Source organism: Mirounga angustirostris, unplaced genomic scaffold, assembly GCF_029215605.1.
Source record: "Mirounga angustirostris isolate CCGP_5_RB_7025 unplaced genomic scaffold, mMirAng1.0.hap1 SCAF_12, whole genome shotgun sequence".
NCBI lineage: Eukaryota > Metazoa > Chordata > Mammalia > Carnivora > Phocidae > Mirounga > Mirounga angustirostris.
The window spans coordinates 67,542,252-67,558,798 of record NW_026991720.1 but is presented as its reverse complement, the minus strand read 5'-3'; the positions used below and the strand labels follow the sequence as shown (position 1 = coordinate 67,558,798).

The 16,547-nt window shown below is 40.8% G+C and overlaps 1 protein-coding gene across 5 annotated transcripts in view; it reads right to left on the bottom strand.

Moving 5' to 3' along the window:
- Window positions 1-16,547, bottom strand: part of SLC25A13 (solute carrier family 25 member 13) — a 180,527-nt gene that overhangs the window by 16,286 nt on the left and 147,694 nt on the right. For 4 of the 5 annotated variants that reach the window (XM_064575246.1, XM_064575244.1, XM_064575245.1 and 1 more), the window contains one exon: window positions 15,883-16,023. In XM_064575246.1, the coding sequence (XP_064431316.1) occupies window positions 15,883-16,023 (141 nt within the window). Of the gene's footprint in view, window positions 1-13,205; window positions 13,258-15,882; window positions 16,024-16,547 lie in introns of all 5 variants that reach the window. The other variant, XM_064575248.1, reaches the window with a different exon arrangement.

Here is a 16,547-nt window from a genome sequence, read left to right as displayed (position 1 = left end):
ATTTGTCAGGCTGCCTCGGGCAACATCTGACCTGTGGCTCCAGCACAATGAAAAGGGAAGCAGGATGTGAAAAAGGCTTTTAAAGTTCCAATGGTGAGAATGTTTCTCTCCCAGATTCCTTGATAAATCCTTCACTTCATGGTGAGTACCCATTCTCCAGTCCACCATCACAACACGGAACCCTTCTGACTTGAAATCTACTTGCCCCACGTCTGATCTTTCCTAAGCGATCAGCCATTCTGAACAGGCAACTTTATAATCAAAGGCAACATTCCATGCTCCCAAGAGCCTGCGTCAGCAACACAGAAATGATTACTTTGGCCATTAAAAAATTAATAAATTACAAAGTGTGTGCCACCTAAAATAAATCTTTAAATGTTCTTGCCCTATAAGAAAATCCCCACATTTTCCTGCCTTAAGTCTTTCTCACTGGTTCTCTGGGCAACTCTGCCCTCAGACATTCTCTGGTCAGCCCTGCATTTCCTCCAAACACACAGTAAAATCACTTGGGGGAAATTCATAAATGCAAAATGCAATCATCTAATCTCTTACTATTCATTAAAGCACTTTCTCCAAAGAGGGAAAATTACTGGTTTTTTATTTCCTTTTTAACAAAAGGCCCACTAATAACAGACAGGAACAATAAAAGGCATCTCAGGGGAGACCTATATATAAATAAACCAGAATCAAAACTCAAATCTAGTTTAATTCTCCACTCTGGCTCCATTCCTATTCTGTATCATTCTAAGGCCTCTCGTCATCATTCTATTTTAGAAGTCCAGGAAAACTTCAAGGCTTGGTCTCAACCTCCGGTTAATCGTCTGCAGTCAGCATGGGCTACTGAGGCTCAGAGACGCGGGCCACAATATCGCCATGGCAAAAGAATTATTTCTTCTGCTTCTCATGGCTTTTTTTGATGTGGACACTGTGAAATGCCCAAGGGAGCTTAATCAGTTCTTAAGTTGCTGGAATCATCCACTCAAGTTTACTCTGGCAGCTCTGTCAGGCATGAAATTGTCAAAGACAGAACACAACAGGATTTGTATGTCTCTCTCTCTCTCTCAGACACACACACACACTGCTATCTCCAACGTCTCTTTTTTCTTCTTTTAAAGCTCCGCATCTTGGATGGTATCACACCTACCCAATCAATGTGAGGAACAAAAAACAAGCCTTAAGAATGATTGCTGATAAAGGAGTCAGGGGCCAGTGCAGGTCTTTTTGCATGCTAATTCCTGCTTCTTCTAGCTGTACCTGCAACCACAGCTCGAAACAGAGTATTTCTAATACAGGGGAAGGTAATTACACTCACAAAGGCACCTCTGTGTCAGGGCCGGGCACCAGGAGCCAGCAGGTCTGGGAGACGGAGGCTTAACAGAGACTCCTGCAGTGAATGCACATTGTCTAGCATGGGGGAAAATGCCAGACTGAGGGACCTGCAGCATTCAAGACAACAGTGGTGCACCTTGTCTGAGGAGGTTATTTAATGCTTCTGGCACCTGTACTCAGAGCCACCCCTCCTTTCCTACCTTATAGGTTTAGAATTTATTTGGCATGTATAATTGTATATTTTGATCCTGGAGCTACAAACAATGGGCAGCATGTCAGGTCTTGATCTTTAGCATTCCTCTTGGTTTCTCCCAAGTGAGTTAACCCTTGGATACATAGTCGGGCAGCACCTCTCCTGCCCAGTCAAGGGAGAGTGAGGCCCACATGCCTGGGATTTGAACAGGGTGTTTCAGTATCTTGCTGAGAAACAGCACTGGTGCCAACCTGTTATGGGATCGTGTCACTGGTGTTAAAACCAAATGACCCAGCCAACAACCGGAGACTTGATATCAGTGACACTGAAATTACTTCAATTTGAATATGAAATATCAAAACCTATTATTTAATTTCTTTAGCCCGGGGACCTTCAGGATACTGGATTCTCCTTAATTTCACTGCACTTCTAACCAAAGCATCTTGCTGACTCAAGGGTTTTTTTTTTGTAGGAAATGCCACTCCTGTGTTGGTTCTAGTTCTCTACTGTTCTATCATATGCTGCTTTGCCATCAGTGATGCTTGTATTTAGACAGGCTGGAAATCCAGAAAGTGGCACAGAGTTTTTTTTTTACATGGAATTGTAGTCTCTGAGCATGTCACCTTCACAACACAAATCTATAAAACATGTCCCACCTTTTCAATTTTCCTTTCCTTTCTTGTCTTGTTTCTTCTGATGTCTCCCCACTATCTATTTGCAAGGTTCACAGTCTGTTTTTACTCTAAGCGTTTATTCCCTGGAAATTCTAATATACATACTTCGTTATCTTTACCTTCCTCCTGTATAATACATGCATTTTATACAACTTATATTATAAACCCCCCATCTTATTGTAATGTACTTTAATTCTAGCTTTAAAAACATGAAGCACTGTAATTACCAATCACACATATATTTAAATTCACACAATGCTATTTAGACTAAACATTTACTACTTTCTTTCCTCCTCATTCCTTGCTGCATCTCCAAACTGTCATCTGGAGGACTTTCCTTCCGCCTAATGTACATTCTAGAATTTCCTTTAGTAAGGGCTTGTTAGTGATAATGCATTTTGAGTTTTGCTAGTCTAAACAAGGTCTTTATTTTGTCTCTGTTCCTGGAAGACGTTTTTACAGGGCATAGAATTCTAGGTTGGAAGGTTTTTCCTCCACACACTGAAAACACTGGCCAATGTCTTCTGGCTTTTACTGTTCCAGTTTTTAAGCTGGTTGTCAGTTCAACCATTCTCCTTGGGGGGCACCTGCTCTCTGGCCATCTGTGAGCTGTGTTTTAGCCCTGGTATTCAGCAGTTTCACTGCACAGGTTTAGTCTGGATTATTTTTATTTATCCCACTTGCGATTTGTTGTGCTTCTTGCATCTCAGGACTGACAGCTGTTTAATTGTTCCAGGGAGTTTTTAGACACCATCTCTCCCTTCCTTCTGGTTTTCTTTTATACCTATTAGACCATCTCATACTTTCCTCTGTGTCTCAATGTCTCTTTGGCTCTCTGTTCTGAGTAATTCTCTTATGTTCTAGTTCACTAATTCTCTCTTCAGCTATGTTTAATCTGTTATTAAAGCCAGAATTTTGAAATGTTCAGTTTTAAATTTTAACCATTATATTTTCACTCTTTTTAATTTTTTAAAACAAATAAAAACATTCATTTATGTTTCTAATAATTTTGAAATTTTAAGTCTTTGTAGGTTTAAAATGCTGCCTGTTGTTTTTTTGCTCTCTCTTCTTAAAGTGTTGTTTCCTTGTGTGACTTTAGATTTTAGACTATGAGCTGTTCATTTTCCTTGGAACAGTATCTATGAAAATTCTTTGAGGTCTGGGTTGAAGATGGGCTTTTTTTTTTTTTTTTTTTTAATTCTAGTTAGTTGACATACAGTTCAATATTGGTTTCAGGAGTAGAGTTCAGTAGTTCATCATTTACATATAATACCCAGTGCTCATCATAACAAGTGTGAAGGTGGGATCCTTTTGAGAGAACTTGTGTTTGCTTCTGTCAGGTGCCTGGGGGTACTATCAGTGCAAGACTTTGCCAACTTGAGAGTTTTCATATCACCCAAGAAATATAAATTCAGCATGCAAACCCATATGAGACAAGCTTAGAATTCCTCATTACTCCCAGTGGAGGGTTTTCCCCTCTCCCTCCAGAATCAAAGCAATTTTCCTTACAGTCCAGAATGGTAAAAGAGAGCATTTTAATTTTACCCTTACGCTGAGGGTATAACCCTTTGAGGTCCAGCTTTATGGAAGAGGAATTTCTTCAGGACCAGGAGGAATTGGATAAGGCAAGAGTGGTCCCTAAAGTAGAGACTTGGAGATGCACTCAGTAACAGGGCTATTCAATACAAGGTCAGCATCTGAGAGTAAGTTCCTCCTTACATTTTGTGACCTAAGTGCCTTGCTTGCCCAGCTGAGTTCTACCCTTTTCTTTTAGACTTAGCACTCTGGGAAGTACCTGGTTGTCTCCTGGGACATCAGCAATTAATGCTCAAGTTTAGGTGTTTGGCAAATGCCTTGAAGGTCAAAGCCAGCCTTAGAGTTCTGCTTGTCTCACCTAATTTTGGCTTGAATATTACTAACTCATAAATTTGAAAAGACTTTTACAAAATATACTAAAGTATATTACCCAACATTTTTAGTTGTTTTCGATGGGATGATCAGCTCAAATATCCTAACTGCCAATGGTTAGAAACCCTATGGGGAGAACTTAATGCCTTAAAGAGGAGATGCTCAAGTTGGCTTGTCCTTGACACACTCCCTTTATAAGCTTTCTTCAAAATGTTGCAATATTATACAGGCAACACCCCTGATAATTCCTTTTTTATTTTTTCTCCTTGATGTAGATCTCCAAGTCCAAGGAGAAAGAAAAAAGCTCTTTATTCCAATCCCCTTCAAGCACACTCATTGGAGGCCAACTCTCTGCACTGTCAACCATTATGGCTGATCACCTAGTCGAGCTGGGTATTCTCTTCATGTTCCACCTTTCTACATGCAACTATTCTTGAAGAAAATGACTTTTCAGAGAAGTAGTAGACTATTCAAAAACATAGTCAAAATGTAGCATCTTAGGGACGTCTGGGTGGCTCAGCTGGTTAAATGTCTTCCTTAAGCTCAAGTCATGATTCCAGGGGCCTGGGACTGAGTCCCACATTGCGCCCCTTGCTCAGCAGGAAGAAGCCTGCTTCTCCCTCTGCCTGCCGCTCCCCCTACTCATGCTCTCTCTGACAAATAAATAAAATCTTAAAAAAAAAATGCACCATCTTAATATGGATCTATAGCTGAATTCTGCAACTCCCCACCAATGGCAGGACACTATAGGAACAGGAATACAGGCTTTGGAGTCAGAAACCTGAGCTGAGATCACTGCTCTGCCACTTAGCTGTTAAGTTCTTAATATCTCTGTACCTCAAATTCCTCATCTATTAAATGTACCATTCTTAGGGACATGAGAATTTAGGTCCAATGACTAGCATAAAGTACCCAGTACAACACTGAGCAAAAGGATCTTCAATAAAAGGTGATGATATAAAGGTAATTACCATTATCAGTGAAAAGCACACTGTCCTGTTGCAGCAGAAAACGGAAATAACTAATATAGTCTTTAAACAACTTGCAGCTAAAGTAGGACTCCTAGATGGTTTCATACCTGAATCACAGTAGAGTTCTACATTTACCAGGCTAAGAGCCAATCTTTTATTTGGCAAAAGACCTAATCCGAGGTTTATACTGGTTTGCTAAATTGATCATACCCCACGTGGGAATTTTTGACTGTCACACAGTGTTATCTCCTTAATTTTACAGTCAAAAACATTTCTTAAACTGGGTACCTTTTAAATTAATACATCAGTCACAATTAGACACCAGATAAATGGAAGGACAGATTAGCAGAAATGTATCTATCATTTCTAGAAAACATATTCAGAGCACTCCATTAGCAATGGATTAGTAGCATCATTTTCAGTATTTTTAAGTATGAAAGACTGCATATTATATTCCAAAAGTTTAATTAAAATAAAAAACTGTTGTGTTAAAATTAATCCCGCAGGCACTCAGCAGAAAATGGAAATAAAAGAAACTCACAACAAAAGAACAAAACACTAACTTGATAAAAATGTTGGCCTCTGGAAAGATAGGTTATCTGTCACATGGGACTAGGAGACCAACATTTTATTGTTATATACTTTTTATATCTGAATTTTCTTCTTTTAAAAACGATTCTGCCTACTAAAATTAATTTTTAAAAAACATGGGGTGCCTGCATGGCTCAGCTGGTTGTGTCCAACTCTTGATTTTGGCTCAGGTCATGACCTTAAAGTTGTGAGATTGAGACCTGCATTGGGCTCCATGCTGGGCATGAAGTCGGCTTGGGATTCTCTCTCTCCCTCTTTTAAAAAACAAAACAAAACAAAACCAAAAAAACAAAAAAAACCAAAAAACCTTTATGGCACTAATTAAAGAACTATGGCACTATATGGTTATATTCTCTCACCTCCCTTAGTGCTGGTCACTTTGAAGGCAATGATACCATATTCATCTTTGTAACTCTAGCTCCTAGTAGAGTGTTAGCCCTCAACAAATATTTGGTGAACAAATGGAAAAATGATTTAAAATTGACCATTTTCTGGGCGCCTGGGTGGCTCAGTTGGTTAAGTGACTGCCTTCAGCTCAGGTCATGATCCCGGAGTCCTGGGATCGAGTCCCACATCGGGCTCCCTGCTCGGCGGGGAGTCTGCTTCTCCCTCTGACCCTTCCCCCTCTTGCACTCTCTCTCTCACTCACTCTCTCTCTCTAATAAATAAATTTAAAAAAAAATCTTTAAAATTGACCATTTTCTAATATTATTATTATTATTTTTTAAAGATTTTATTTATTTATTTGAGAGAGAGAGAGTGAGAGACAGAGAGCATGAGAGGGAGGAGGGTCAGAGGGAGAAGCAGACTCCCTGCCGAGCAGGGAGCCCGATGCGGGACTCGATCCCGGGACTCCAGGATCGTGACCTGAGCCGAAGGCAGTCGCTTAACCAACTGAGCCACCCAGGTGCCCCATTTTCTAATATTTTTTATTTTTATTTTCTTTATGAAGTTTTAAAATTTTAATTCCAATACAGTTAACATACAGTGTTACCTTCAGGTCTACAATGTCGTCATTTTCTAATATTTTTAAGGACCTTTTCTAGTCCCCTTTTAGTACACTCGACTCCTTTGGACAGTGTTTTATAAAAATAATATTTTCCAAGGTGCCTCCTTTTATTTGCTAAAGTCCAAAGAAGAATGCCTGACCTGGAGACAGCTGTTGACCACACAACATCAAAAATTACCCAGGACTGGGGCAGAGTGGAAGGAACCAGGTATTTCTGCAAGAATCCATTAGCTGACATCCTATAACTTAAAATTAATAACACATCATGCAAACTATGTGCTAATTTCTAGCCTATGTCCTTTACATGCATTATGTTCGTAAATCCTGACAACAATCCTATGAACATGTAGGTACTATGACTATCCTCTTTGTACAGATGCTGTACCTAAAACACAGGGATAGGAAGATTTAAAGTCTATTCTTTCCAGTTTATTTTTATGCAACCTTTAAGTATAATATGGATAATATCATATAACTTCCAATATTATTCTCAAGTTCATACCATATTAGATATAAAACCTGGCCCCTCAAGGTATTTGATATCCTTTTGTGAATTTTGAAAATTCTGCCTTTTAATGAGATAAGATGTCCAAAATGTTCATTTTCCTGGAAGATATTTTTGACAAAGCTATCAGAAAGGCACAAAGTTATTTTTCAATGAACACAAACAGATGTCACTTGGAACAGTAATATGGCTCCACTGTCAGGTTACCTAGTTTTTGACACAGCGTGTATGATTTGTGTTGCTATTCTGGTTAATATAAGAGTTAAAAAAAGAAATAAATAAAAGGGCCCTCTTGCATCACAATGGATAAAATAATTTTAATTTCTATAATCTAAAGAGCTGACAGAAGATCTAACGTGTTCTTATTCTAAAAAACTCAAAACAGAGCAAAGCGAAGTCATTCTCCCAGAATATCTATCATATTAAAATAGCACTGGGTACTAAAAACAATTCACAAGAGCAGTAATCTAACGGCTCTGGCCTAAGCTAACACAGGCTCACGATGCTTAGTGCCATCTCCATTCTTTCCACCTCCATCCTCACTGTCCACAATGACAGCAAACCTGCCAACTGCAGCTCACGGTCTATGCTCAGCATCTAACTTTGTTGTCAAACTTCCCCCAACTATCCCAGCATGTGCTCTCTCCTATCTGGCTCAACATATCTTTATGTGACAGATCAGGTTTCAAAGAGAGATTGGACTGAGTTAGAAACCCAGCCTCCTACTTACTTACAAGGTCTGTGACCTTGTACAAATTACCTAAACGCATAAGACTTCTTTCCTCAGCGGTAACTTGGAGCTAAAACCAAAACCAAACCAAACCAAAACAACAACAAAACACCAAAACAAAACAAAAACAAAAAAACACTACTATCTGCCTCCTTGGCTGTAGTTAAGGATTAAATGACATGGCATAATATAGAGCTTTAAGCCCGGGGCCTGGCATAGAGTAAGCACTCAATAAGCACGAGCTCCAATGGGCTTGTGTGCACTGTGCATGTACTTGTCTACTCTCTCCCTCTCTCTTCTAAGCCTGGGCTCTGTCTCTACTGCCTCTCCTGAAATCCTAGCACCATATTCGATCTTGCTACCTTCAGATGCTTCAAATCCTTCTCTCTTCAGTGACTCTTTTTCCTCTCCGTCTACAGATAGCTATGGTTCTCACAACAAAATTGAAAAACGCAATAAATCTCTCAGCCTCCTCTCTCCCTGAACATCCTTCCACTCTTTTTCTTCAAGTTGCTGTACTCTCTCCCTTCTTTTCTTTCACAGTAAAACCTTCACGTTGAGTGGTCTGTTGCTGGTAATATTTTCTCATATGGGTTTCTACTTCTGCCATTCTACTTTAAATTGATTTCTTAAAGATAACTGCTGACCTCCATCTTTAAGTTCAAAGACCCTTTCTTGGGCTTTATCCTGGCTGGTCTCTGCCGCAGTTGATACCACTCACCTCTTCCTCCCTCCCCTGTACTTTATCCCTCCACCAACTCCTACTAACAACTGTTCATTTCAGTTCTCCACCTGACAGCTGCTTCTAGTCTTTTCCATCTATTCTTCTTTCTGCGTCCTAAATGCCGGGTCTCCAAGTTGCATCACTGGTGTCCCATCGGCTTGGAGATCTTACCCACTCTCCTAGCTTCACACGTGCAGATGACCTTTAAAAGAGCATTTCTGGTCCCCAGCCCTCTGACAAGGCTCTGTTCTACACTCAGTAAGGCAGAGTAAGGTAAACACTGCACAGGGAGTCAGGAGATAGGCTGTCGTAGTCCCACCCCTGCCTACTAAGTCACCTGGCTAAATCTCCTAAGATTTTTGGGCTTTTCATCTCAATTAGAGAGGTAACACCAGATAGAAGGTCTTGTAAAGTTTCTGCAGCTTCTTAAATATCAGAAAATTCTAAAATTTATGGTATCACCATCTATCCAGGTGCTCAAGCCAGAAACCTGGGAGTCATCTTTTAATCATCCTTTATTTTTCACCTTGCCACACTTTCCAAGACTTTGTCAGACTGATTCTCAAACATCCTTCAAATATATCCCCTCTCACTGAAAATAAAGCATTGATACTATGTGTGTGAGTGTGTGTGTGTGCGTGTATCGAACATATATAAATTTTAAACTGATAAAACAAAAACAAAAACAAAACCCCAAATATATCCCCTCTATCTCCACCGTCACAGCCTACTTTAGGTTAATGCCATCCGTCCACCCCACTATCCCCAGCCTAGATCCTCCTAACAAGCCACCCACCCTCAGTCTTAAGGTCTAAGGTTAGCTTAGGCCAGAGCCGTTAGATTACTGCTCTTGTGAATTGTTTTTAGTACCCAGTGCTATTTTAATATGATAGATATTCTGGGAGAATGACTCTGCTTTGCTCTGTTTTGAGTTTTTTAGAATAAGAACATGTTAGATCTTCTGTCAGCTCTTTAGATTATAGAAATTAAAATTATTTTATCCAATGTCCACACTGAAACGGAATTATCATTCTTCAAACACAATCCTGATCATGCCATTTGTCTTTGCCTTCCACTGGTGAACAATGACTCATCCTTTAAGGCTACCTCCCCTTCAGAAAGCCTTTCTGACCTTGCCACTGAGTTAGCCCCACCTCCCCAAGGACCCTGTGCATACTCCTGACAGCCCTTCCCAACTGTACATATGCTGTATTCCAAAGATCTTTTTACCTGTCCGACTGCCCCACGAGAAGATAAACTTCTTATAAAACCATGCATTTTTTATTTATGTTTGTATCCCTAGCACCCAGGGCAAAGCTTGCTGGGTGAAGGAATGGATGCCTCCAGAAAGGAGAAAGCAGGCTCTCGAATAATTACCTGCTTTCTTTACATTTGATGTCCCCAGTATCATAATCTTTGGTCATTGCTTGCCAATTCACTCACTTTCTGTGCTCTAATATCCTTGTTTATAACTTGGAAACACCTGGCTTTTGCTTGCCACTCATTTGTTCAACAAATATTTATCAAGTGTCTATTTATGTGCCAGAAACGGTTAAAGGAGCAGTGAACAAGGTAGGTCTCTGGTATCGAAGTACACTCTAAAGGAGCAGACACACATACACCCACATCTAAAACCAGCAGATGGTGCTGGGCGCTCTGGACAGAACTGGAAGACGGCACAAGGACAGTGAGTGACCTGGCTGTCTGAGCAAGCCTCTGTTGACCTAAGACGTGAAGGGAAGAGCCTTTAGGCAGAAGGAAAAGCGAGAGGGAGTGAACTTGGAATATCTGAATAAAAGAAAGGCAGCCAGGGTAACTAGCAGAGAGTACAAAATGGAGGGTGTAAAAGAAGGGGCCACAGGGAAGGAGCTGTGGCTCTATTCTAAGTGCAGCAGGAAGCTGCCGGACACAGAGTCTCTGGAGGGTACACTTATTTCTCATTTTCTCTGGTTTCTGCTCAAATATCATCTCATCCGAGAGGCTTCCCTGATCATCCTATTAAAATGTATCCCCTCCCCCACATCCCATCCTGCCTTGGCCCTTCTCCACTCTCACCTGCCTCCTTTTTCTTCAAGGTTCTTAGCACCACCTGATGTCAGAGATTTGGGTCTTTTTGGTTTTTTTTGGGCGGGGGAGTTGAGTATAGTTGACACAATGTTACATTAGTTTCAGGTGCGCAACACAGTGATTCAGCGTCTCCATTTGTTGTGCTGTGCTCGCCACCGTGTAGCCACCATCTGTCGCCTTACGACGCTGCTACAATGTTACAGACTAGTTCCTGTGCTGTGCCTTTTATCCCTGTAGCTTATTCGTTCCCTACCTGGAAACTGTACCTCCCCCTCTCCTTCACCCGTCTGGTCATCCCTCCCACCTCCCCCCAGAGATTTGTTTTCTTGATGGCTGCCTTTTTCTACCCACCAGACCCTGAGCAGGGACGTGGCTCCTCACAGCCACATCCTAAACCTACCAGAACAGTCAGCTTTCATTAGAAGTGTGTTGAGTGCACTCACAATTAATCTGATTTACATTTTAAATAGATCAACTCTGGGGACAACAGATTTAGGGGAGTCAAGAATCAAAATGAATAAACCCATGAGGGGACTTTCACAGAGGCCCAGAGGAAAGACAAATGTGGGAGAAGTATGAGGGTGAGAACTAGCACCATGGTGGTTACAAAACCGTGTCATGAATGGCCCCTGGTGTTAGAAAATTCGCATCGCACAACTGTCCCCAACGTAATGATGGGACAACTGTTTTCTTCAGGTGGGGCCATGAACTCATAAAAAATAGGTATTTTTAAAAGCTGCTGAATTGAGCAACTATTCTTCTGTACTCCTATGTTCTCAAGCTCAAGTTGATAAACTGATATAATTTGACAAAATCTATTAACACTAAAACAATGCACATGCCCCTTGACCTAAAAATTTTCATTGCTAGGAATTTATCATCTGTATATACTCACAAAAGTATGTCAAAATATACTGCAGGGATATTCACCTTGTCATTGCTTATGATATCCCCAAACTGGAAACAACATGAACATCTGTCAACAGGAAGCTGCTTAGAAAAACTTAAGAAAAAAATTTTACACAGCTATTAAATAAAATGAGGAAAGAGCTCTAAGGTACATTGTATGCACTTGAAACTCATGTAACATTGTGTGTCAACTATAGTTCAATTTAAAAAAAGAAATATTGTGTATTTAGAAATATCCTATTTGCGGTAAAACAGACACACACAACATTGGTATTGATATGATATGTGATGTACAGAGGAAAAAAGGGAGAGAGAAATATTGATGTAAACAGAAAAGTTTTCTTTTCTGAAGGCTATATAACACAAAGAATGGTTATCCTTTGAAGAGAGAAGGAAACTGGGAGTGGTAGAGAATCTTACTTTCGCACATACCTTTATGAATTATTTGATTTTTTTGAATGGTGAACGTGTATTTTAATTTTTAAAACACACAAACATCATCTCTTTGAGACAAACTAACAGAATAAATAAGAATGTACCCGATATGTCATTACTTGCTTTCTGATTTTATGGACAGTAGCTCCAATGACTCATTTATATACACTCCATGAACGAACACACATACACGACATGCACGCATGCAGATGAAAATATATCTGAACGCTGTTAAATGCAGTGGGACAAATGCCTTTGGTTAGAACACACCAGATACACAGCCCATATCCCGAAGTGACCGCCTTCCAGGGTAACGCCAATCGATGCGCAATTTGTGATTAAACAATCTGAAAGCAGTTTTCGACAATGCTTGCTATCCTGATTGCCGGCGCTTCAATGACCACGTTTTTGTCCTCGAAAAGAGACACGAACTGGTCCATTGCTTAAGGAAGCCTCTTTTTAGCCTCCTTCAGCTGTGTTGCCATTTTATGTGAAATGATGTTTCCTTCCATTCCTACAGTGCAATCCATTCCCTCAACAAAGCTCTCTGTTGGCTCCTATGGAAAAGGTACCACTCAAAAGAAGATGGATACCGCTTTCTTTTCTATGACATAATTTATTTTATTTATTTTACTTATGCTACAGGGGCTTACATGGTAAAACAAAATCTATGTAGGGAAAGGGAAATACAACCTCATATATTCTTAAGAAAGTAGTCTATGTTGCAGGTTTTGTAAAAAAAAAAAAAAAAAAAAAACCCAAAACCAAAAACAACAACAACAACAAACTACATTATATTCAAATAGCTCTTTCAGTGGCAGTTAATTATCTTGCCTTGACTTCAATCACCTACCTAGTCTGCACAAGGACTCAATCTCTCTCATTATTACCAGAAGAGGGGCGGGCTATGTTTGCAGAGTTCACTGTATCTGCTCTAAACGATTTCTAACCTCAGGAATGTAAAATGTTCACCACATCCACTTTTTCTTTTCAGTTGTAAATGTATTTCTAAAGTAAATATTCTAATTACCATTTACTGGAAAGTCACAGAATAGTTGGGTATTTTGCAAGTCAATTCAGGAGAAAAATAGAAAAACTGGTTAAGTCCAATTTCGGTGAGGTTAAACAGCAGGCCTAAGCACACAGACAGAGCCACTCACCAAGCACCCCCTGGGTCCCACATTGTCATGTTAACGACAGCAAACAAAAGACCTGAGGGCAGAAGAAGGAAAATTACCAGTCCGCACTAAAACCAGGACAGTAGTTCTCCTTTATCTCTTTTTAAAGACCCACCTGCAGGGACACATACCAAGTTCTAAAGTATTAGGTCACTCCAGGTCATTTGCATTTTTCTACCCAATGACGAGGAGAAACAGCAAACCTTTATTACTGAAAAGCACCATGCTGAAACAAAATCACATTAAACCACCCAGAAATGCGAAAGCTGTGATGCCCCGACGGGCACAGATCTTGAATTGCTGAATGATTTCTGACCAGGGAGGGTGGGGGAAGGTGAGCGAGCCCGGAGGAGACATTCCCCAGAAACAAAACCTGAGGCTGGGGGCTGGGATACTGTAAGGCAGGACCCCGCAGATGGAGCGGAGAGGAGGAACTCTGCTGAGTGAGGTCTAGACTCAGTCTTAGCCAATGTAGCCGATGACACCCGTGACCTGTGGGAAGGAGGAGACTGCCAACTCACTCTCCTGCACAGAAATCAAGTTTCCAGAAGCTCAAAGTGTTAGTGACTTCACTTGGTAATTACCAATACCCCCAAAGCGGCGCTTTGTAAGGCGGCACCAAGCCCTGTGGAATGCCTCTGAACTAGATTAAACCACCAGGCTAGTAATTAAACCAACTTTATATGGGTCTCTTGCTCAAACTTGAGCAGTCCTGCTCATTTCAGGACAACGACTGTAGCACAAAAGTGGAAACAAGCCACTTCTGAGCCTCGGTGTCAGCATAGACACCATCCTCAGCAGCCTCTGCTCTCCGAACTGCGAAATCGGGAGCCCAGCTTCTTGCCAGGGGTGGGACAGGGGATTTCGGTTTTACAATGCGGCAAAGATGCAAAGGGCTCTCAGCCTTGTATCATTTGCAGGTAGTTGAACAGTCTCCGTTTCTGTGTCAGCAAACAAGTTTTTACCATTTTATCTTTCGAGACATTTCGATAGCAATCACTGCTATAGCAGCGAAGTGCTTTCGCACCAGACAGCCCGCTGAAAGACTGCCTGGCATCTTGTCAGAATGACATGCTGCCACATCGTGTCACAGTCTGCAAAGAGCCTAAAAATTTAGAAGAGAAGATGATTTCTCCTCAGATTTATCAATGCTATGCTTTGTGACAATACGGGCTACTTCCTGGGCAGCTGGATAATAACTTGGTAGACGAAACAGCTTTAACAGTGTTTTCCACGGTGCAATCACACACCGAGCATTTGAAGTGCTACTTAAAGAACCAGCAGATTTATTCCTAAACATCACATATGTCTACACATAAGGAAAGATTTTTCCTAACCCCAGAAAAGAAGGGGTCGCATGATATTCCATTCTAACTAAGTCTCAGATCATGGGGTACTTTTCCAACCACTTCACCTTGACATGTAGAGTAGCACTCGGGGAAGGGCAGATTTGCTTGAAACAACGTCAACTGTTACCAACATTGGATGCCTGCCAAGATCACCTGCAAACCTTGAGTTTTAAAAAAAAAGGGTGAAAAAGTCTTCCCAGGGGTAGGATCTCACAAATGCTGTGTTGGATGTCAAAACCCGGCACTGAAAGTTCACGCTCAGAAGCACTATCGGTTGTTACAATATGGGACCAGGTATGTCCACTCAGGGTGAACTGGGAATAGGAAAAATGAAACAACTGCCCTAATGTGATCTGTCTGTGGGATAACGTTTCCAGGGACAACACTGCACACGGAGTCCAAAAGTGCTTCACCTTGCCAATGTGGGATACAAATGAACACAATGTACTCCGCAAGACCATGTGAATGGCTGATTCAGAAAGTGGTGATCAAAACACTGATTCAAAATTCTTACGAAGAGTTTGAGCAGAATACTTCTTGACATGTACGTACAGAAAAGAGTAATACCAATTTTATAAGACAGGATTTTGTATATTTATGGGGAAATAAATGAAAACTATTTTACATAAACATCTGACTTGAGTTTTACTTATTCCTAAAGGTTTCCTTAAGTCAAGTTGGCCATGAAAAAGATTTTTTGAACCTTCTTATTGAAAAATGGTAAACACCTTATGTCTGATAAAGCCTTATAGCTGGGCATATATGGAGCTAATTCTAATACATTCCAATTCAACTTTTTGGTAGAGGAATGTGACTAACAAATTTCAAGAATTTTCTGAAAGCCTGGTTTTGCAATTATTCTGAAAAACTGTTTTCTAAATGAGAAATACATATGGTTAAGGCCGGAACGTACAGGATCAGAAAATAAATTCCCCATCTGGTCTGGGCTTTTCCTTGAACTGAGCGCTCAGCCTATCTTCCGAGAAATGGTACCCTGTGATCCTTGCATCTGTCCTTCATAGAGGGCAGTGCTGATAATTGGGTTTTTGTACTAACAACAAATCCAAATAAAGTTCCAGCCATTGTTGCTGCAAGGAGCAATGCAGTTGGGCAACACTAACATCACAGTCATCCATGATTAGTGTATTCTGAGGGCGCTCTATGTGCCCCACAAGCAGAACATCTTCTCCAGGTCCCAAAATGTGAGGAATCGATTTCATGCTGAGGAAAAGTTTATTTACATAGTTCACCCCATTTGCTAATTTATGAGATGAACACGCAACCTAATAATTGACTGAAAGGAAAGTTACCTTGTAGATCCCAAAGAACCCCAGGTCCCTTACGACAGACAGGGCACTGACTCGGGGACCAGTGGTGATCTCTCCAGCCACTTGCAAACGGATCTTGACGATTTCCAAAGGATTCGTGAAAATCACCTGGGAGCCTCCTGCCTAAAACAGAGAAAAAGTAAAGATTTAGGACCAAAGAAGGGTAAGGGTAAGATGGGTTAGGAAGAGGGGAGGGATTATCCTCCACGGAGCACAGAATATTCTATCTTCAAGAGACTGTAGTTTCGATCCTGGTTCCATCAATTAAGACAGTGATGAGTTTGAATCAAAATACAGTTACTGCCAAGGCTTTGGGTACTGAGGTCCTATTTCCCTCACACAGAGGTTGAAAGAGGGAAAAGGGCAGAGACACATGATGTCTCCTGGACTCACCAAAGTCCTCACGTGGAAATGACAAAGATTCCCTGAAGCACAAATAGCGGCCATCACAGGGCTCAAAGCCAAGGGCACAAAGGCAACAATAAAATGAAAATCAAATAGTATCCAAATAAAGAGACACTGACCTGCTTGTCAGAATAGGAGGAGACAGGGAGGACATAGGTTCTCCCATGATGGGCCTCATGATTCTGGCAATGATTCAAGAATTGCCAGAGAACATGTAAACTTAGATGAAAGCTATTTTTTCT